Source organism: Nuphar pumila, chromosome 16 (genome assembly GCF_984573655.1).
Source record: "Nuphar pumila chromosome 16, dmNupPumi1.hap1.1, whole genome shotgun sequence".
Classification (NCBI taxonomy): Eukaryota; Viridiplantae; Streptophyta; class Magnoliopsida; order Nymphaeales; family Nymphaeaceae; genus Nuphar; species Nuphar pumila.
This window is the reverse complement of record NC_143264.1, coordinates 81,322,487-81,345,860: the sequence shown is the minus strand read 5'-3', so window position 1 is coordinate 81,345,860 and position 23,374 is coordinate 81,322,487. Positions and strand designations below refer to the sequence as shown.

The 23,374-nt window shown below is 36.7% G+C and overlaps 1 protein-coding gene across 6 annotated transcripts in view; it reads right to left on the bottom strand.

Annotated features, from left to right (window-relative positions):
- LOC149813819 (histone-lysine N-methyltransferase TRX1-like) overlaps positions 1–23,374 on the bottom strand; it is a 93,366-nt gene that overhangs the window by 47,932 nt on the left and 22,060 nt on the right. For all 6 annotated transcript variants that reach the window (XR_016428291.1, XR_016428290.1, XR_016428292.1 and 3 more), the window contains exons 10-19: positions 20,533–20,700; positions 16,488–16,631; positions 16,181–16,228; positions 15,852–15,969; positions 15,705–15,770; positions 15,551–15,612; positions 15,239–15,295; positions 11,958–12,026; positions 11,651–11,843; positions 10,916–11,200 (exon numbers count right to left, since the gene is read on the bottom strand). Coding sequence is in view for 3 of the 6 variants with exons in the window: in XM_089991738.1 (XP_089847864.1) it covers positions 10,916–11,200; positions 11,651–11,843; positions 11,958–12,026; positions 15,239–15,295; positions 15,551–15,612; positions 15,705–15,770; positions 15,852–15,969; positions 16,181–16,228; positions 16,488–16,631; positions 20,533–20,700 (1,210 nt within the window). In the remaining 3 variants the exon portion in view is untranslated. The remainder of the gene's footprint in view (positions 1–10,915; positions 11,201–11,650; positions 11,844–11,957; positions 12,027–15,238; positions 15,296–15,550; positions 15,613–15,704; positions 15,771–15,851; positions 15,970–16,180; positions 16,229–16,487; positions 16,632–20,532; positions 20,701–23,374) is intronic.

Below are 23,374 nucleotides of genomic sequence, written 5' to 3'. Positions count from 1 at the left end.
TTGATTGTAAAGATTGTATTCTCGGCAAAATGAAAAGATTACCATTTCAGAACAGAACCTTTTTCTCTTCAAGACCACTTGAATTAATACACTCGGATGTTTGGGGTCCTGCACCAGTAATTTCTAAAGGAGGATTTGTTTACTATGTTATTTTTGTCGATGATTTCTCCCGACATACATGGATGTACTTTCTCAAACATAAGTCTGAAGTATTTTCATACTTTCAAACTTTTCATAATATGGTTAAAAACAAGTTTCAAAATGATATTACTATTTTTCGCACAGATTCAGGGGGAGAGTTCTTATCCACAGATTTTCAAAATTATCTTAAATTGCATGGCATCACACATCAAAGATCTTGTCCTTATACACCTCAACAAAATGGACTGGCAGAACGAAAACATCGCCATATTATAGAAACCACTAGGACTTTATTAATAGCAAATCAAGTCCCGAAAGACTTTTGGGCAGAAGCTGCCTTAACTGCCACATATCTCATTAATAGGATGTCATCTTCTTCGTTACAAAATATCACTCCCATTGAAAAACTTATGAACATTTCTCCAGACTACTCTAGACTAAGAATATTTGGGTGTAAATGTTTCATATTTACTGACAAAAATGATAAACTTTCCCCTCGTGCGATTCCCTGTGCCTTTTTAGGATATGCTGAAAACCAGAAAGGTTATAGATGTTTTGACTTCAAAAATAATAAACTATATGTGTCTAGAAATGTTTCCTTTCTTGAAAAGGAGAGCTTCTTTGATTTTAGAAAATTAAAAGACATCACTGAATACTCCTTTTTGCTAGATCTAACATCAACATCTAATGAATATGACCTTGACTGTAACTTTGATGATGATCAAAGAATTATTGATCTTAATGTTGAAAATGAAGAAGTTCATAGAGATACTAGTATTCAATATTCCAGGCGACAAGAGTCTAATCCTCCATGTGCACTTGAGAAATATTCTAACATTCCAACTAGACAATCAACCCGAATCTCGAGGCCTCCAGGAAAGTTTGTATCATACGAGTCTTTCTCACCCACATATAGGGCAGTTATTGCATTGATTCACTCATATGAAGAACCATCCACATATTTTCAAGCAAAAAATGATATCAAATGGATAGAAGCCATGAAAGCTGAATTAGATGCACTTGAAAAGGCTTCTACATGGAATATTCAAGATCTTCCTCCAGGGAAGAAAACTATAGGATGTCGATGGGTTTATAAAATTAAAACCAAGAGTGATGGTACTCTTGAAAGATATAAAGCCCGTTTAGTAGCCAAAGGTTATGCCCAAGAATATGGGATTGATTATGAAGAAACCTTTGCTCCGGTGGCTCGTATGACTACTGTCCGAACCTTAATTGCCTTAGCTTCTATCAAAAAATGGTCTATTTTTCAAATGGATGTCAAAAATGCTTTTTTAAATGGAAAGCTAGTTGAAGAAGTATATATGGAACCCCCTCCTGGTCTAAGTATTCCTAAGGGTAAAGTCCTCCGCTTAGAAAGAGCTCTTTATGGACTTAAACAAGCACCAAAAGCTTGGTATGATAGGTTTAGTCGTGTTATGATTGATATTGGTTTTCAATTCTGTTTAACTGACACTGCTTTGTTTATTAAGAATTCTGATGCAGGGATCATTGTGCTTCTTCTCTATGTGGATGATATGATCATCACCGGAAGCGATAAACAGGGAGTTGAAACAATCAAAACACTTCTTAAATCTCATTTTGAAATGACTGATTTGGGCTTGTTGAGATATTTTTTAGGCATTGAAGTTGCTTATTCTCCTAGAGGATATTTATTATCTCAGACTAAATTTGCTTTTGATATTGTTTTCAGGTCTGGTATTACTGATGATAAGAAAGTCGACACTCCAGAAGTTGTTAATGTTAAAATGAAGATTGATGATGGAGAACTTCTTGCAGACCCTACTCCTTATAGACAGCTTGTCGGGGCACTTTCCTATCTATCCATTACCAGACCAGATATAGCACATGCTGTTCATACAGCAAGTCAATTTCAACATGCTCCTACTTCTGTTCATATGGGAGCAGTCATGCGTATTATCAGATACATCAAGTCCTCTCTTTCACGAGGACTTTTCTTATCTTCCTCCTCTTCTCTTGATTTAATTGCATATACTGATGCTGATTGGGGAGGTGATCCCAATAACAGACACTCAACCACTGGCTTTTGTGTCTTTTTAGGGGAATCATTAATCTCGTGGAGGTGTAAAAAGCAGCAGAAGGTATCTCTCTCATCCACCGAAGCTGAATACAGAGCCATGGCAACCACGACCATGGAAGTAGTTTGGCTCCGACGACTGCTTGCTGACATGGGAGTTGAAGCAACAAAGGCTTCACAAATGTGTTGTGACAACAAAAGTGCGATCTACATTGCCAGTAACAGAACATTCCACGAACGCACCAAACACATCGAAATGGATTGTCACTACGTCAGAGAGGAATATCTACACGGGATAATTGATCTGCCATATGTCACTTCAGAATATCAGTTAGCAGACCTCTTTACAAAGCCTCTCGCTGCTCCCCGATTTCACTTTCTCTTAGACAAACTTTCGCTCATTGTACCGTAAGTTTGAGGGGGAGTGTTAAAATGTAAAACTGTACATATATGTATATATAATAATATTATATTATTATATATATATAAATACATTTTTAATTTCTTTCTTTTCTGTATTTTTTTCCTTTATTTTTATTTTTTGTCTTTATGTCATCTAGTTCAGTTTGAACTAGAATGACTGTTGCTAGTCAAGTCCTGTCCAGACTTGACTAGCAATAGAGCTGTTGGACTGACACAGTCCAACAGCTCTTAATAGAGCTGTTGGACTGACACATTCCAACAGCTCTAAATAGAGTTGTTGGACTGTGCCCAACAGCTCTATTGAGTCCTCTTTCAGCTGTGTATATAAAGGGGTGCAGCCCCTCTTGTATTTTACTCCAATGCTTCTTAAGCAATTGGTTTTTCATATCAATAAAGAATACATTTTTATTTTTATTTTGTTTCCAGTTATACCCTTTTTAAGGGTTATGCTTTAGTGTCATTCTTGACACTTGCTCTTGTTAATCTAAGCTCGTGTTTCGAAGATCCCCATTTCATTTCAACAGCTACTGGTTTGCCGTGTCTATGTAACATAGGTTGTTCGAGATGATTATAGCTTAATGATGGTAGTGCAACCTGTTTTATTCTACCACATGCCTACTACATTCTTCCTACTGTAAGCTTCCATATTTCAGTTGGAGTTGAGTTAGAAGTACTTTATTACGTATGCTTAGCAGAAAATTAGCAGTATCATCAAGTCAAGGGAGATATTGGAATCTAAAAAACACAAAGGTAGAATTTGCATATGGTGGTCAAAATTCATGTCATTGCATACTTCTTTCATGTTTTATTTTTTGGTTGGAGAACCACTGCATCAAGTGGCCCTAAATAACCCATTCTCTCATAGCATGCAAATGGAACAAATTCAAATACACTAATTTGCAGAAAATGATGATGATCTAGGCACAAAAACACATGCATGAGGAAAAGAATCAAGTGTTCTTAAAATATAGAGTATACCATCCAAAAGACGAGAACAAAAGGACCAGATCTGTAATATCTCATGAAATTTTCCCAATTATAAATTTAATAAATATGATTTTATTAAATAAATATATACTTTTTGTTGCTTGAAGTGGTATATATAGGGGTTGACGTCAATTTGGATCTGGACATGGGTCATGGATTCATCAGCCGAGACCCGTACATATATAGGGACTGACATTAATTTGGAAATGGGTCATGGATCCATTACCCGAAACCCATAGTCCATCCATGATAAGGTAAATAAGTTTTAAAATAAATAACAAATTAAAACTATATAATAAAGATAAGATATATATAAACATATATATATATATATATTTAAAGAGTTAGATTAGGAGTTCTATTTCCTTGGGGAAATAGAACTCTATCTAATTCTAGAAGGGACGTCCCATCCTTATTGGGGAGTCCTAGTTGCTTTATAAAAAATAAAGGGGCGTGAGCCGGCTCTCTCACAATTTTGAGAGAGAGGGGAGTAAGCTGAGTTCTGAAAAAAATAATAAGAGAAAGGGGGGTTGTACCGTGAGAAAGAGAGAGAGAGATGCAGCACCTCTTCAATGCCTCCTTATTTTTCGGTGTTCGAATCACAAGAAAAGGTATGGGATTTTCTCAATCCAGCTTGGTGGGATTCAGCATAGGTTGATTCAGGCATGGGTTTAGGGTTGGAAATACAAATCTGGTTTTATCTTGGTATATACATGTTTTTCGAAGATTGAAATCTGCATTTTGGATTAATCTGTGTTTGATTAAAAAAAAATCTGTACGCTTATTATGTTAAACCAATTTGCAAATCTGCATTTTAGATTAATCTGTGTTCTTTCATGTTAAACCAGTTTGCAACCTGTGTTTGATTAAAAAAAACTGTAAGCTTATTATGTTAAACCAGTTTGCAAATTTGCATTTTGGATTAATCAGTGTTCTTTAATGTTAAACCTCTATGTTTTGATTAACCTGTAATCCTTTTATGTTAAACCAGTTTGTATTTTGTATTTTGATTAACCTGTAATCTTTCTATGTTAAACCAGTTTGTAATCTGAGTTTTGATTTACATGTAATTTCTTTATGTCACACTAGTTTGAAATCTGTTGAACCAAGAATCAGCCTTGTGGATTCAAGACAGATTCTTGGGCTGACAGATTCAGAGCAGGTTCTTGAATCAGCCAATACAAATATATATATATATATATATATATATATATCAACAGTATATACATTACTGATTGGGATATACATATATAGCTTATCATGTTCAACTTGATAAGATGGTGCATCAAACTGATGCCTAAATGTCAAATTTAAAACCATGATAAGTACAGCCAGGTGTAACAAACAGGTATAATCGGCTTTCTTTTCTGATGCAGCAACCATCATGCTGTAAATTCTTTTACTGTGCATGTATGCTGTTAAATTCTTTATTGTGCATGTATGTTGTTAAATTCTTTATTGTGCCTATTTTAATCCACCAAGCATTGGCTTCTTGATTATCTTCATCAACTAGGAGCTTGATAAATCAGAAATATATATGACTGTTAAGCATATATATATATATATATATATATATACTAAAACATATTTCGAAAAAAGTTTTGAAAGTGCTGAAAATCCAATTTGATTAAATCCGTTTCTAAAAGCAAGCTTGACATGTTAGAAAAATCTGATTTTCAGTGTGTCATAAAAATCTGATTTCTGTCTGAAAAATCAAATTGGAATCTAAATCTTTTATATGCTTAGAACATTGTTTTCCATTAGAAAAAGTTAAAACTGTTCCGCCTTGGACAGTTAGTAAATCTGAGGAATTTTAAATGTTGAATTAGAATGGTTATAAAAAATTTGGTTTTCTTGTTGGCATGGTAAATCTGTTATGCTTGGTTCAATGTGCATTCAATAAATTGTTATGGATGTACATTGAGGTTGTATTGTGAACATAAATAATTGAATTGAATATTTATGTGTGATTCATGTTTACTGAAATTTGCAATATCATTTAAATCATATTAAATTGTATAAGGGTTATGATGGGCCTTTGGAGGACAGGAACATGTATTAGTCATGAGGTAGTAAATGGCAAATACATTGCAAAAAGATTTTGGTAATGTTTTTGAATTAATTACACTGTTGAATTGTTAGGACAAGGGCCCGAATATGTTATTGTATGATGATTTACATAACCCTTAATTGTTTAAGAATGGTAAAAGATACCAAAAAGTATAATAAATTTCCTTCCTTAGTGTCCCTTTGAAAGGGTGAGAACCATGAATGGCAGGGGATCGTGACGATACCAAACGTCATGAGCATTTGTTTCCCCAAGAATGGTTTGTGTTCCCGGCCACGATTGTAGGGAACTTCTACCGCTTTGCCTTGGGTGTTGTTGTTGACTCAGTTGTAATTATTGATATACCAAGAAAGTAACATCAATGGATGTTGATTTCCTTGTTGTTCTGGTATTAGGTGATGATTCATAATGTTTCGATCGATGGTAATGATTTCTGACGTCAATCGAAGAACATGTGTAGAATTCAATAAATGAAATACAAATTGTGTGTTAAGCTAGAACCGAAAATTGCCTTGAACTTCAAAATTTTTGTGTGTTTTTTAGTATATGCGGGTTTTTAGAAAGTGAAAATTAAAATTTGTGTGCATTAAATAGGGACATACATGCAAAAGAAATACGAATAATTGAACTTGAAAAGTTATTAATGCAACCCTAAATGTTTGATTTAGCATGAAATTGTTCTTTGTCTGTTTGAACTGCTTAAATTGTAAGTTTCTTCTTTATATGTTATTTGTAGAACACTCTTAAACTTATGTTTGATTTGATTCATATTAAATTTCTTATTGTTGGATTTCGTAAGAAGACTTCGGTTCTTACCTGTTTTTTAAAAAAAAACTTTTTCAAGTATTGAAGCACAGTGATAGAGGGACCAACCTGTTGGAGGAATTAAGGATTATGATCTGGAGGCCCGGGTTCTGGTGTTTTGAGAGTTTTTGTGTTTTTGAGAACTATGTGAACCCTCAATGGGGACTATTTGATTAAATTAAATTCAATTTCAGCTCATGATTTGATTTATATTGTGTCTAGAGTTATTGGTTGGTTGTGTACTAAGTCACAAGGACTCGGCAAAACAGGTGCCGCACCCGCGTCGACGCGACGCGGGTGCGCGTGCAGGTGCAGCACCGGGTGCGGTCAACACAACCCTGGGTGCGGTCAATGCACCCAAGGTCATTTTTGTCTACTTTTTGGCGTTAAAAAAAATCCCCGATGAAAAGGAGGATTAGGGCACAAAAAAATTTGCCCCTAATCTCTCCTCTCCTCTCCCCCTCAGCCCGAGCTCTCTCCTACCGACGCCTCGACGCCCCAGCTCCACCTCCCAGGCTCCTCCTCTCCTTTTGTAGGTACGTACCCTCTCTCGCTCTCTTCTTGTGTCGGCAGGGGAGGGGTCGAGCCCCCCGTGTACCCTCTCGCTCTCTTGTTGGGTCAGCAGGGGAGGGGCCGAGCCCCCCCTTTCGCTCCCTTTGTTTTCAACAGGTGAGGGGTCGAGTCCTGCATTTCTCACTCTCTTGTTGGGTCGGCAGGGGAGTGGCCGAGCACCCCCTTCCCTTCTCGCTCTCTTGTTGGATCGACAGGGAAGGGGCCAAGCCCCCCCCCCCCCCCCCTCTCTTTCGCTCTCTTGTTGGGTCGGCAGGGGAGGGGCTGAGCCCCCCCTGCTCCCTCTGTTTTCGGCAAGGGAGGGGCCGAGACCCCCTCGCTCTCGCTCTCTTGTTGGGTTGGCAAGGGAGGGGCTGAGCCCCCCCTTCTCCCTGTGTTTTCGACAGGGAGAGGGGGTCGAGTATAATTGATTTGAAAATTTGAATGTATTTTTTTTTGTGTTTTCAGGATAAAAATGACGGATAAATGGAAAGGACTTGCGTCATCCTCATCCCAACATGTGAGTTCTGCTGCTAGTTTCGTTGATAGTTGCAGTGGGATTGATGATGTAGGGCCACTATGGGTACATGTAGATAAACTTGCAAAAACTGGAGAAGGAGGTGGTGGAAACAAGAGATTTTGATGCAAGCTCTGCGAAAGAGATTTTGTTGGGTCTTACACAAGAGTGAAGACTCATTTGTTGAACATACCAGGACATGGCATTTCAGCTTGCAGAAAAGTTGATGAGGCAATGCGAAGACAATACAAGAAAATACAAGAAGAATATGAGAAGAGAAAGGCAATGGCCGATTCTTCTGCAGTTAGTGTACCATTTGCAAGCCACCAAGAAGATGCTGAAAAAAAAAAGTCAATGTAGGAGGTAGAAGAACGATACAAGCAGCACTCAATACATATGAAAGAGAAGAATTGGATAGAAAAGTTGGGAGGTATTTTTATTCTGGTTCACTCTCATTTAATGCGGCTAAAAATCCTTATTGGAAGGATTTAGTAACATTCTTGGCAAATTGTAATTTGAGTGGTTATGTGCCTCCAAGTTCAGAAAAAATACGAACCGCACTTCTTGTAGAAGAGAGCAAATGTGGAGAGGTTGCTGGAGATTAAAAAATATTCATGGGAGCAAAATGGAGTTTCTATTGTGTCTAATGGATGGACAGATATTCAAAGGCGTCCATTAATCAATTTCATTGTTTGTTCGCTTAGTGGCCCAATATTCTTGAAAACAGTTGATGCACCTGGGGAATATAAAAATGCAGAGTATTTGAAGGGATTGTTTATAGAAGTGATAAAAGAAGTGGGTGATCAGAAAGTGATACAAATCATTACAGACAACGCTCCAGTTTGTAAAAGTGCAGCGTTGAGTTTGGAGAGTGAGTACCCTCATATTTTTTGGACTCTCTGTGTAGTACACAACTTAAATCTAGCCCTAAAGAGCATCTGCAACCCCAAAGAAGAAAAAAATTCACAAGCATATGTTTTATATTCATGGATTGAAGATTTAGAAAGAAATGTCAAAAGCATTAGGAATTTTGTTGTTAACCACCATCGTACTAATGTTATATTTAATAGGCATTCTGATTTGAAATTGTTGAAGGTCGCTGAAACACGTTTTGCGTCCATCATTGTGACGATAAAGAGGATTAAAAGAGTGAAAAATGCTTTGATTGACATGGTGACTGATGAAAATTGGACATTCTATCGTGTTGATGATGATAACAAGGCTCAAGAAATTAAAAAATTCATTCTTGATGATGAGTTTTGGGACAGAGTGGTATATTTCCTTCAATTTACGCAACCTATTTGGAAAATGTTAAGAGAAGTTGATAAGAATGAGCACATGCTTCGCAGAGTTTATAAAATGTGGGATAATATGATTGAAAAAATACAAACTATAGTTTTCAAGCATGAAGAAAAAAATCCTGCATTGAATGATTCAGATTTTTTTAATCATATTCATTCAATTTTAGTCAGAAGATGGGACAAGAGCGACACTCTTTTGCATTGCATGGCACATTCTCTTAATCCAAAATATTATGCAAATAAGTGGCGGGCTGGTGGTATTGGTCGTATCCCTCCAAATTTAGACCCAGAGCTATCAAGACATAGAAATATGTGTATGACAAGACTTTTTCCAGAAGCATATCTTCTACATCAAGTCACACAAGAGTTTGGAAAATTTTCATCTTCGAGATTATATGGACCGACATTATTCGCGAGAGAAGAAGATAATATAGATCCTATCACATGGTGATCAACATTTGGATCAGAAGCACCTCTTCTCCAACGTCTTGCATTAAGATTGTTATCGCAGCCTACTAGTTCATCTTGTTGTGAAAGAAATTGGAGCACATATTCTCAAATCCACAACAAGAAGAGAAACAAACTCATCAGCAAGCGTGCAGAGGATTTAGTATATGTTCATTCAAATCTTCGATTACTTTCGCAAAGCAATGATGAATACAGGTACTAATTTGCTATCTTAGTTATTTGATTATTTCTTAGTTTTTATTTAAATATACTTATATTGTATTTAACATTTTCAAATTGGGTTTGTAACGCAAACAAGGAACATCCAAATTTTGGGATGTAAACCCAGAAGAGTGACTTCGAGGGAGAACATGATTTCAACATAACAAACATGGATTTAGCTGAGCCCAGTATTCCTTCTAATGATACATTTGATGATGAAGAAGAAAATTATTAACATCCATTACTTCATCAGGATATACTTTGGTATGTAATTTAGTTTTTTTATGCTTTACTTATTTGCTTGATATTTAGGTCGACTTATGTAATTGCTTTACTTATTTGATTGATAATTTGATATTTAGGTTGATATACTGCATGCATGATGAATGATATTATGACAATGTTAACTGTTAAATGTTAAACTGTTAAAACTTCAAAATTATATATATATATATATATATTTACATTTTTGCCCCTGCCGCACCCGGGTTTTTTGGAAGTGCCGCATCCCCGCACCCGCACCCGCACCCATGTGACATAGGTTGTGTATATTAAATTTGTAATGTGCCCCTTGTCCCTGGGATATTTTCGAAAATGTTTAAAAAAATTGCATTCAAGAGTCAGTTTGGGGTCATTACAAGATCAGTGTCATTACATTGCCGATATTTTGAAAATATCATGTCAACCTATAGTATCTGCAATTTATTGTGATATTTTCAAAATATCTCCAATGCTTAAAATATCATATTTTTTGGAAAGTCTCATTTTTTAATATTTTAAGCATACAATTCTTATTTTTTGTTTCTTTTATATTTTAAAACCTTCTAAAACTTGTTTCTTTATATTTTTGCAAGAAAAATCATGCAAGACTATTATTTTCTTACCTTTTTCATATTATTTATTTTTTTCAATATTTTTAAACTCCCAAGATTTTTTTGATGTTTCCCCAAGAAAAAACATCTTTTGAAAATCTGTCCAAGAAATACCCTCGACGAGAAAAATACCTTGAGTGATATCGGTGACTATGGTTCGGATATATTCCATGGTTTCCACCATTATGAAGAATTAGCATACACAATTAAGAATTTTCCACATTCTGAGAAAAAAGCACGAGGAAAACATAATATATAAGATTCTAAAATTGGCTGCAATTCACTGCACATTGCAAAATGGAATAATCACATCAAAAGAGCCAAACCAAGAAGCAGTATCATTTGAAAAGAAATAAAAATATTAGAATAAAATATAGGTTATAAATAAAATATCAATGCCCACATATCCACAAACAAACATAAACAAGTGATATACAACAGACATGACACACAACATTTTGTCAAGGGGAACCATAATATCAGTATGTCAAATGTCAAAATATCATTGTAGAAATCAAAGATACTAACCAAATGCAAGTCTCTTTCTAAAGGTAGTCCGCATGTATTCATATTTTTCAGATAGGGAAAGAAATTTCTTAGAACTTTCAACTTGCAGGTTTCCCAACTGGTGAAAATCCTTAGAACAGCTTGTTACTACATGGCTTTGGACAGAAGATGTATCACCGACCAGAACATTTCTCCGGCAGCCACTAACTAGATATGGCCTCTTCTCAACAAACAATCGCTTCAAAGATGCAGAAGCAAGTGCTTCAGGTTCTCTATGCCCCCTTCTACCAAAGAAATTATAGGGTTCTGCATAGTCAGCAGAAATATGAGATAAGAAAAGAAATAACAGAACTAGGATTAGAGGAGCAATATCTCAAAAATGCAAAAGAAAAATCAGATTAAAGACGAAATATTGATGCTTCTTTGCCTAACAAAAACAGCAGAAATAAGCAAAATGACAGGAATGGAGAACTCAAACTTATAACCGACCATCACCCATGCAGCAGTAACAGCAAAACTAACATAATAAAATGCGATATTAAAATGATGTGAAAGCATATTAATAAGCAATGACAGAAAATCTGTAAAGGATGTCAACAAGACAGTCATCAACAGCTGCTTCGGTCCCTTATAAATTATAAGCCAGAAAAGACTGTAACAGGCGGGAAAAAAGAATGCAAGACCTACACTAGCAATTAGCAAGCAAATTATAAATGCAATTAATGTGATATAAATAGATCAGTTTTGTTCGCATACCACTGCGAGCACAGCCTGAAGTACTAAGATTATAACTGGAACAGGGTTGAAGAGCTCCATTTGTTTGATTTTCAATAGGAAGGCATTCGCTAGATGGTTTCCGATGCTTCTTGCAGAAGGAAAGTAAACGAACACACCGATCATCATCTTCATAAATAGATTTAAGTTGAAGTATATTCTTCTCATCTTCAAGCTACACAAATATGCAACAGAAGGTGAAAATGTAGTGATGCCATGATCAAACAGAAATAAAAAAAAGATGAAACATATATTTTTCAGCAAGACAGAACCAGAGGGTGGTATATACCTCAACACAAAGACCAGCAGCACGAGCACAAAGTGGGTGATAAGCAACACGACAGGTCTTATGTGAACACTGGAAACAATAAGCAAATAATGATCACTTTTTGCATATTAAAAGAAACAACCTTATGTGACACAAACCACATCAATTGAAAACAACATAAGTATCGAATAAACAACCCATTGACTGGCAAAAAAGCTCCAGTATCCAATTAATAGTGGCTTGATTCTGCCTGGAAGTTTTCTGATTAGTTATCTGATTTTGGGCATCAATCATTTATACCACATCAATTGGAATATGCAACCCAAAAAAGAAACCAAGCATTTATAGCCAATGTCAAACCCTGTCTCAATCATCATTTGTCAGGCATATTTAAAGTAAGCTCGTTGGTTGGGACAGCACATTTAGTTCACGCCAAAACTCATAGACCTTGTGTGGAAACTGTCAGACAAAACAATTTCTTGGATGTTTTACCATATCCGAAAGATTGGGGACCCTTTTACATGTAAAAGGAATCTTTATACCCCAAATCCTTATCTCAGTAATACATTTGACAGCTCGCAATACGGACCTAATTGTTTCATAGAATTCCATTTTCCAACTAAAATTTTATTGTTGACCAATATTTCCCTTCTTCATTTAACCATTGAAGGTTAATTGGGAACACATAGAAATGCACTCACGTGTGCACACAAGAACATGCATATAACCAATGTTGTAAGTATCATATTGTATCATAAGATACATATCATAACTTTGGGAGAAAATGATAAGACACACTCGTATCACGACACGACAGACTTGTATCACAATACGAGTGTGTATCATATCTGTATCGGGTGTATCGTACGATACACCCTTGTATCGTACCATACATGCAATATAGTACGATACACCTTTGGTGCACTTTAAAAGATCGAAAGTGTTATTTTTTCATTTTGGGTTTTAAAGACCTCTTAAGGGTTGACTCCCTCATTTGTATAGAGGCCATTAAAGGGGAACCCGTGCACCCTAGGAGCCGTGAGAGCGATTTGGAGGCTGATTCGTGCGTAAGTAAGAGAGCTTTTGCAGTTTTCAAGTAAGAGTGCATTTTCACTGTTGGTGCTAATAGTAGTGTCGTCGCAAGCACAAAAAGAAGAAGAGAAAGAAGAAGAAAATGAGAGTTCTTCGAGAGGAGGTCGATCTAGAGACTCTATTAGGATTTTTTTCCTCCTAGGACTGCTCTTTGGGCACAACCCCACATTCGTACTGCTATAACTGCTAAACATTTTATCGAACAAGCGAATGTCGCGGTTGTCAATGTTTGTACTGTTAGGACTTAAGTTTGTTATGTGTGTAAACTTGTTGTCGAATATTTATATGCCTATATTTTTATTTGGTGGTTAATTGGTTATGTTTTATTTTAGATCTTTCGATGTCGTCTTCACGTTCATGTCATAGAGATGATCCTGCATAGCAATCCTGCAGAAGCATGAATGGTGTCACACGACCAGGGTCATCATTGAGATGTGTGTTTTGTAGTGTTGTTATTAAAGGTGTACTGAATAGATTTAAGCAACATATTGCAGTTCTTTGTTAAAAAGTGTATTTATGTGATTATCCATCTATTCCTACCACTTTTTATGTTGATGTTATTGTTGAACTAGAAGCAATTGAAAGGACTTCCAACTATTGTTCTAGATTCTGAAGATGATGATGATGATGACTCGCTTGCCAAAAAAAGGTACCAACATGAAGAGATGGTTACACAACAATTGGATGAAACAATGAGGACCATATAAGACGTTGGTTAAATGTGATGTTTTTAGTTATCATGAACTCTTAGTAGTTTACGTATGAATTATGACATTTTAGTATGACTTATGTGAATTTCATATTGTTAAGGCTTTAATTGTGTTTAAATTATGCAATTGCCTATTATTTACATTGTCAGTTATCAGTTGCATGGCTTGTAGATTCAATTGTTCATTTTTTCTTATTATAAGTCTATTGTTAGTTCTTTTGTATACATGATTTTATTTTGTACAATTCATCATTGTTTCATGTGTTTTATTTTTTTAGAATTTGGGGGTTTTTTTATTAAAAAAATTATGATTTGAGCATGCAGTACATGCATTTGTGGATAAGCATAAATAGATAGTCATGCATGAACACACAATATAACCACAAAAGAACAAAGGGCATTTGTTAAAAAGGTTGACATTCAGGGACACATTAAGATATTCTTAATCTTCTTGTTAGAAAAAATAAAATCTTTATTAAATAAAGGTAAATGGAACCTGTCAGAGCAGATCAAAAGTTATTGATGTCAGGATTCAAAAAACTCTTAGAGATAAAATTGATGGTCACTGTTTATACAGCAAACCACCAAAACCGTTAAACTTAACAAGGTCACATAGAGCACGCACAATCCTTACACAGCTACTTGTATGAACCTTCAAACACCACTAAAGGAAGAATGTCATAAGAGATCCTCAAATCAACTCTAGACATACCCTCCATCACATTTCGACTATCCTCCATTAGCGGAGGGTACAAATCTCATTACCTAATTCTAGACCACAAAGCGGCCAGCAGTCTCTAAATGGAATTTCATCTCTACATGAAAATATAATTGAGAATGGGGAAAAAAAGAAAAAGAGAAAGCATCCAAAAAGCACAATGAGGTTGCTCAATATCCATTCAAAAATAAATATGCGGAGTAACAAGAAATCGGTTTTGCAGTATGACACATCTGAGAAGGGAGATTCCCTGCTAATTCATCAACATGCATAAAATTCTTCAAAAATATTAATAGACTTTCTGTTAAAACACTCCATACTTTTCTTGACATGCAGAAAGCTACCAAGAAACAACAAAGACTTGAAAAAAGAATGGCCACATTGGGCAGACCAAGAAAAGACAAGCAACATATTAATGTCATAATATTCTAAATTCTAGCATAGTAACAGCACTAAAAATAGAAAGCAGGAAGACCCCAACTCAAAAAGGAATTTATGTGGAACAGGGAAAAAATCAGAAATAAGACTTGAAAGAATAAAAAAAAACAGCTTGCAGCGAAAAAACACTCATACAAGTCTAGGATTTGATGTAGCCAATATTTTCAAGATTTTTTTCATTTCCGAAGGGAGGATAGATACCAGTGGCAAAACAATCCCCCCCCCCCCACAAAAAAAAAAACCCAGGAGACTCAACTATTTAAATTTCGATGCAAGCATAAGATAAAATAGTAACCAGCTGGATTGTTCATGGAAAGCAAGTCGAAAACCAAGTTCGTAGGTTACCTGGATGCATGCTCCATAAGGGACACCACAAATGCTGCATAAAAGCTTCCAGCGATCCTATGTAGTCATAAATCCACAACGTGAGATCCATAAAATCTTTGAGGGGTCAGAGATTTTGCTAGGCAATATCATAGAGGAAAGACATAATTGCAGAGCAAAAACTTGGCAGAATGCATTGAAGATTGAAAATGAAATAAAATAAAAAAGATGAAGAAAAGAAGCAAACTGAAAGAGAGAAAAGGTGAAGTACTTGAAAAATAGAAAGGTATATAGATAAACAAAGATTTGAAAGGGAAAATAATATGGCCATACTTTACTTATCTTGTTTAGCCCGTCAATTGGCTCCATTTTCTGGATATCCACAAGAAAGGTTTCTGTTTAAAGAAGTTGGCAAACAAGCATTCAAAATTTTGTCCTGGACAGTCACCCAAGAAATCAAATAGGCTTCAAGTGTTACATAACTAACCTGGTATCCACATAGCACAGGCAAGATGAGCCCAACGGCCATCAGTAGTTTCCTTCATTGCACCACCTAACAGAATGAAACTTGCATAAGAATCAATACGAACAATGTGACCTGAAGTTTGAAAACTAGAGTCGTTGTATTCCATACCGATAACAGGACACAGACAGCAGAGTGGAGGTGGCACAAGGGCACCTGGACGACATAAGTTGCATAACCAAAGCTTTTCACTCAGAGGCTCCAATTCACCACAACACCGTGCATGAACCTGAGCAATAATCCAGTGTACAAGTGAAAACCACCACCACAAGAAAAGTATAGAAAATCTGGTTGCTATGTGCATAACAGGAAATAAAAAAACAGAAAACAATCAAAGAAAAAATAAAAAGATGAGAAAACAGCCAAAACTCCAATATCTTAAAAAAATGAGTACAATATAGAGGCAAACATTGAAGGAAACAAGATATGGAGTAGCTTACCACCATCAAACATTTATCACATTGCAGAAACAAATTGTCTTCATACTCCTGCAAGAAAAAGTCAGAAAGAACAGATATAATCCCAACAACCATGCCAAAGGAAAATAGCCAAAGAGAACTTTAAAAACCTCAAACAAAATCCTTTCAGGAAAAAAAACAAACAAAATGCATGATGAACCATTTAGGGGCGCTAAAGCATACCATACACAATGGTGACATCACACAATTAGGGAAGACCTAGACATGATTATATAGACTAACACTTAGAGAAAACTATACTCTTAATCAGACGCCTGTGGAAGTGTACCTCATCCATGTGGCAGACATTACACTTCTCAAGATCTTTCAGATTAACATTAACCGGCCGATAACCAGCAGGAAGGCCCCTGTGATTTTCACCAAACAATTTCTGCCCAAAATGTTTTGATAATGAGCTGCTATTTGGCAAACCCTGTAAGATATCACAACAAGAGGCATTTCTAAGCAAAGTGAAGAATGAAAACTTGGTTGATGTGGTCTGACGTCTGAAAATTTACCAATGTAAAAATTACTCAGTAACGCAAATGATAACAATCATAGTAGAGTCTCAATATATTGTGCAATACAAATGAAAAAAAAATTGTATTAGGCCCTTAGCACCCTTTTTGCAGTTGGCAAGCCAGGGGCCTATTAGTGAGACTGGGATCTGGGCCCCTCAGATAGAATTGTGTGAACCAGCAGCCGATATATATATATATATATATATATATATATAATTTGATGTATATTATTTATATGTTTATGTGCATGATTAATTTCGAAAAGAGGCTAATATTGCTTGTTTATCAACGTTTGTTAGGATATTCATTGATTTCAGTTAGAAAGAAAATTGAGCAAATTTGTGCCCATTTGAGTTTTTAGTTAAATTTAATAAGTTTTTAGGAAATAATTTTAGAAAAGGGTGTCTATTGCAATTTCTTGAAAATTTATGGGGTTGTTTAGAAAATTTTCATAACAGTTTAACCCTAATAATTTTTTATAAATAGAGGCATTAGAAGAGGGGGGCATCTTTCCTTTCTTGGGATTCGCGCCCCCCCCCCCTCTCTCTCCCACTTCACTCTCTTCTCTCTTGCTTCTCCAGCCGGTTTCCTTCCACTTTTCTTCGTTCTTCTTCTTCTTGCCCTCGTCGTTCCCGGTTTCTTCTTATCCCCATCATCGGAGACGGTGGCACTCGTGTGATCACAACGGAAGACCGCGCTTTTTCTCAACCCTTCCGTCGGAGACGGACCATCAAGGTATGCCCTCTTTTCGTTACTTTTTCTGCACCTTACATATTTTTTAGTTTAAACTTGTAGATATTGCATTTAGGGCAGCCTGATATCTTTTTGTTTTGTTTTGTTTTGTTTTGTTTTTAGATTAGGGTTACGTTGAATTTATTGCATTGTAGAGTTAGGCACTGCACATATTTTTTTTAGTAAGTTAGTTGAAGAGGGTTTGCACACGCAGATCACGCAGCGTGAACTCTGATCAGACCTGCCATCTATGTCACATGGGTGCGGGTGCGGGTGCGGGTGTGGGGATTCGGCACTTCCAAAAAAAACCGGGTGCGGGGGTGCGGCAGGGGCAAAAATGTAAAATATATATAAGGGGGTCGGGGGTTCCCCCGACGCGGGTTTTTTCAAATTTCATTTTATATACAGCTGCACGCACCCATCTCGTAAAGAGAACAGTGAATACTAATAGCCAGCAAGGCTACCACCATCATTATCATTTATTATGGAGAGAGAAAATCCTTTACGAAAAAGAAGGATTAGGAGCAGCAGCTGTCAGCAGCTGTCTATCATTTATTATGGAGAGAGAAAATCCTTTACGAAAAAGAAGGATTAGGAGCAGCAGCTGCTGTCAGCTGCAGCAGCTGTTGTCTGTCAGCAGCTGTCAGCTGCTGCCAGCAGAATTTTTTTTTTAAAAATTCCGCAGCCCATTTCCTAGGGCAATTTTTTTTAAAAAAAAATCCAAAAAAGGACCTAAATGATCCTGGGTGCGGTCAACGCACCCGGTGCCGCACCTGCGTAAAATCCAAAAAAGGACCTAAATGATCCTGGGTGCGGTCAACGCACCCGGTGCCGCACCCGCGTCGACGCAGGTGCGGCACCCTGCTAGCCGAATCCCTGTGACATAGCCTGCCATTATTGACAGATCTGATCAGGGTCATTGGACCGATCAGCATGCCCAGTATAGTCACGCAGATCGGCTCAAATCCGAACACCCAGACTGAACTACGTGTTGGCAAAACACGCAGATCTGTCGGATTTGTGAAATACCTGAAACTTTGTGTGAATCAGCGTGTTCACACAAGTCTCGAACAGATTGTAGCAAGAAACGGTGATCAGCATGAACGTTAGATCACGTCATTTAGTTATTTCCTCTGATCGACGTGAACAGCAAATCACACATACTTGCGCGATTCGCAAGTCACATATTCAGGTCTGTTTGGATCTGCAAAAATATTTTCAGAAGGTTCTAGTTTGACGTCTGGTCAGATCATTCGGACATTCGAGTGCAGCAGATCACGTCCAACAGCGTGATTCGCGTGTGCTGAGCTGTGTTACCATTGGTATTCACGTGATTTGAGCAGATCACGCAACTGATCTGAACCCGCAGGCAGAACCGTGTGTTGGCTGAAAACGCAGATCCGGATTGAAATAAAGTTTTTTTTCAGATATGAGTTTGATCTATGTGGAATAACTGAACTCGGCCCACACAGTTTTAGCGCATAGATCGGTCTGTTAACACAGACCTGATCTGTGCAAAACATAGTTTTCTTGAGATTGGGACCGGTAGTGTGAATCATATCATTGGAGGTGCGATCTGTCAAGCACCAACAGCAACATAACCAGTCTGGTATTAAACAGAAGATTTTTTCTATCCTATATGCTGACATGCGAGATCGGCTGATCGAACAGTTTATTTTTGCCTTGGTTCAGCAGGTCACGGTTGAGATTGATCTGATCTGTTGGGTGTCAACAACCGTGTGATCAATGGTGGTTGTGTTGTGATCCAATCTTTGTGGGTGGTTGTGGTGCTGCGTGTATAGTTAACATAAAAAAAAGGTTTAATTTGGATAGTTACTTGTTGGTCGGTTAGCCTAAAACTTTCTCTTAATTAGTTAGACACAATTTGACTTGCTTGGTTTAGTTAGTTAGCAATAAGTTTAGCTTGCTTTTGCAATTAGTTAGAACTTGTTAGTTTGTTACAATTTTAGTTAGATTGTTAGTCCAATCAGTTAGTTGGTTTTGATCTAATTTAGTTTTCTTTTTATTATTATTCTTGTTTCTTTATATACTAACATTAGTTTTAGAAAATAGCTCCATTGTCTTTCATGTTTTTTTGTTCTTGTGAGTTTTGCAGAAAGGATAAACTTTGAAGACAAAAGCACAATAGCGAAGGGTTGTGCACATTTTACGAGAAGGTTAGAGCGCAAGGAAAAGAAGCTCTGCAATTTTTACTTTTCTTGATTTTATTTTTTTGAGGCCAGAGGGTCATTTCATTTAATTTAAAATTTTAACAAGGCCTCTTTATTCTTTGAGCCCTCTGCAGAGGGTGACTCTTTTAATTAGTTAATTATTCTTTTTATTTTATTTAAAGGCAATAAAGATTGTAATTGGTTAGAGTATAAAAGTTGTTAAACCCGTTCCCTGAGTTCGACTCGGACTTCACCACTTCTGTGAGCCGGTGTTTTATAATTTGATGCACGGTTTACACGAATGATTTTATTGAAAAATATCTTTTAAAAATACCTTATCAAAAAGTTGCATCATATATATATATATAGAGAGAGAGAGAGACTAGTAGGTGCCTACCACAAGCAAACGGAATTTTTCAGGGTGTTTTTCACAAATCTGACCCAGAAGATGTGTTTGGCATAGTCGATTTGCTAGTACCCTACACTTAGATTTTAAGCCTTGAGTACTTAAGAAAAATTTACACCATCGATTTTCAAACCTTATAAAAACCTATCTGCGTGTCGGAATTGGATGATCAAAGAGTCCACTCCTATAAAATCGAACATGCATAACACATTTGTAGAGTCAGATTTCTCTCACACACACAGAATAGATAGATAGATCGATAACAGGGGTAGCTGCCTACTCTGATCTGTGCCTACTGCCATCAGACAGGACTTTTGAGAGTGAGTGAGAGAGAGAGAGAGAGAGAGAGTGTGTGTGTGTGTGTGTGTGTGTGTGTGTGTGTGGTGGGGATGGTGTTGTGGTTGGTATGTTAGGGAAGGGAATATTAGAACAGCATGTGCTCTTAAATTTTGCAGAAGAACAAAAATGTTCAATTGTAAAAAGTTGTCCCTGGATCACTTTTACCTGTATAAGTTTTCTAACTTTCTTGATGCAGAAGCCAAACATATATGATCCAGATTTCCATCTACTACTCCTTCCCTTGTTAAGATCACAATAACTGGGGGAAATTGATGCCTTCTTGAAGCGACGATAAATCTTTTTCCAGCAAGCAGCAGGAGAGTGCCCATTAATCTGGAAACAACAACAAATAACATAATATGCCTACAGATTCAGCTAAACCTAAAACCATTTATGCATATCTGTAAACTATCACAAACAAAAGTTAACCTGCAACCATTTGTACATATAATAATATGCGTACTGCATCAGCTGATTATTTTAAATTAAACCATAAACATTTATTCACATCTCCAAACAACCAAACATGACATTACCATGCAACAGAGAGAGAGAGAGAGAATCCATGAGCATTTGATACCTTATTGTCCACCTTGATTTTTTTATGAAGATATTACATCTAGACTTCTGGATGCATTTAAAATGGAGAGTTAGCAATTTAGGGACTATTACGACTGAAACAAGCAGAAGCTTAACTGCTATTTCATAAGCAGGGTTATTCTCTCAAAAAGATTTCCATGAGCAGGGTTACATTAGTACAATTCAGATCATTGATTTTTGCATCTAGCAAAATTCCTACCAAAACAATAAGCTGACTAGGCCAAACATATCCCAAAAGGTTAAATCAAGCATTTAATGAACAGGTCCACCCAAAAGCAAGATAGGTGCAAAATACCATGATATTACATATACAAGGGAAATATCGATTCAGTTGTACTGTATAGCAAAATATTCTAGGTACGAGCTTTATTTGCCCAAATCTGACACCGCAGAAGCATTCAATATGTTTCATTTATTAGGGAGAATACACTGCAGGTCAAACCCATTTGAACATGAAAACTAGATTTTTTTCATAAATTTGGTGCTTTAGGGACCACTGATTTTTTAAGCTTTTGAAAACCCGTTTAAGAATCACAACCACACAACACATGTAAACCATGGTAATAGGGCTTTATCCACAAAACATTAGAAAAAACATTGAAAAGCTCGTGGGTTCTACTAGATAGTAATGGTGGTAAGCAGTGATATAAGGAGCCAATACTTGCTATAGAGGTTTGCCTACAGGCTACAACTAAGCCATGGTTAACTCTTAAGGTATTGACAGTAAAGGCAATGTTAATTGCAAATCCATGGAGCAGATATCATGACATTGACATTACACAGCTATCCAAAATCGCAGTGAACTATCCTCAAGTAACGCTGCTGACATTACATAGCTATCCAAATCCATGAAGCAGACATCTTGTGGCATGTTCACTGGCATTTTACACCAGTGATTTCCACATAAACAGATGATCCGCTTCAGAACTTTGTCAGTGCAAAGCATTATAGAAGCCAGCACTATCTGGAGCGCAGAATTCAAAGACACTGAAGCAAACAGCAACTTACTGGGGAGTTTTTCAAGCTAAAGGCCATGCACTAAGCACACATTATTGGATTCCTTGTAGGAATGAAAACATATTGTGCTAGAAAGGACTCAAACCAACCTACAGCCAATTGAAAAAAATGTACAGATTATGACAAGACTTAAGAACTATGATCCAGAATAAGGCTCAAAGAAAGGACCAACGACAGCAATAAAAGCAGTTTCTCAAAAAAAACTCCCAACTGGGTAGATAGCTATGTCACAGGGATTCGGCTAGCAGGGTGCCGCACCCGCGTCGACGCGACTCGACGCGGATGCGGGTGCGGCACCGGGTGCGGTCAACCCAATCCTGGGTGCGTTGACCGCACCCAGGATCATTTCGGTCCATTTTTGTTTGGATTTTTTTTAAAAAAAAAAATTTTGCCCTACGAAATGGGCTGCGAAATTTCTTTTAAAAAAAATTCTGCTAGCAGCTGACAGCCGCTGCCTTTTCAATTTCGTAAAAGATTTTCTCTCTCCACAATAAATGACAGCAGCTGCTGCTCCTGCCTTTTCAATTTCGTAAAGGATTTTCTCTCTCCACAATAAATGACAGCTGACAGCAGCTGCCTTTTCAATCCTTTTTCGTAAAGGATTTTCTCTCTCCATAATAAATGATAATGATGGTTCTTTTTAGTAAAGAATTTTCACTGTTCTCCTGACGAAATGGGTGCGTGCAGCTGTATATAAAATGAAATTTGAAAAAACCCGCGTCGCATACATATATATATATATATATATATATATATATATATATATATATATTAGATTTTTGCCCCTGCCGCACCTGTAAGATCTCGTGTTTTTGGCTAAGTCTGGTAAGAAAATCGTTTGAGGCTCGAGTTTAGACCAAGGTCTTAGAGTTTGGGTTTGACCCAAGTCTCATCAACAGGGTCTAGACAAGCCAATCGATGTGTGGCAAAGAGTTTTAAATTCAACCTTTAAATTCAAGCAAAATTCAAGCGACATTCGGGTTATTTTCGGGAGAAATTCGGAATTTGATATTCATGTAATATATCATTGGATGCGTCTCGAAATTCTGAGTGCAATGGTATTTTACTTCTTCAAATCCGAGTCCCGGTTGGCCCAGAATTCACGTTTTTCTAAAATTTTAGCAGTTTGTTGGAACGGATCCGAAATTGGATCGGATTGAATCCAAGGTATAGGATCCAAATTTTTATCGATTTGGGTCCTAGTTAGGTCCTACAAAAATCTGGAATGGATATAAGTCTTAATCCAAATCTTGTATGAGTATGGGTTTGGATCTTGGATCTTGGATCCGGATCCGATCCAAAATCCAAGCTTAACATTTTTATGACTTTAAATTCAGCTGGGAGCTTTAAATTGGGGTTATTATTATATAAAAAGTCTTCAGGGTCAACA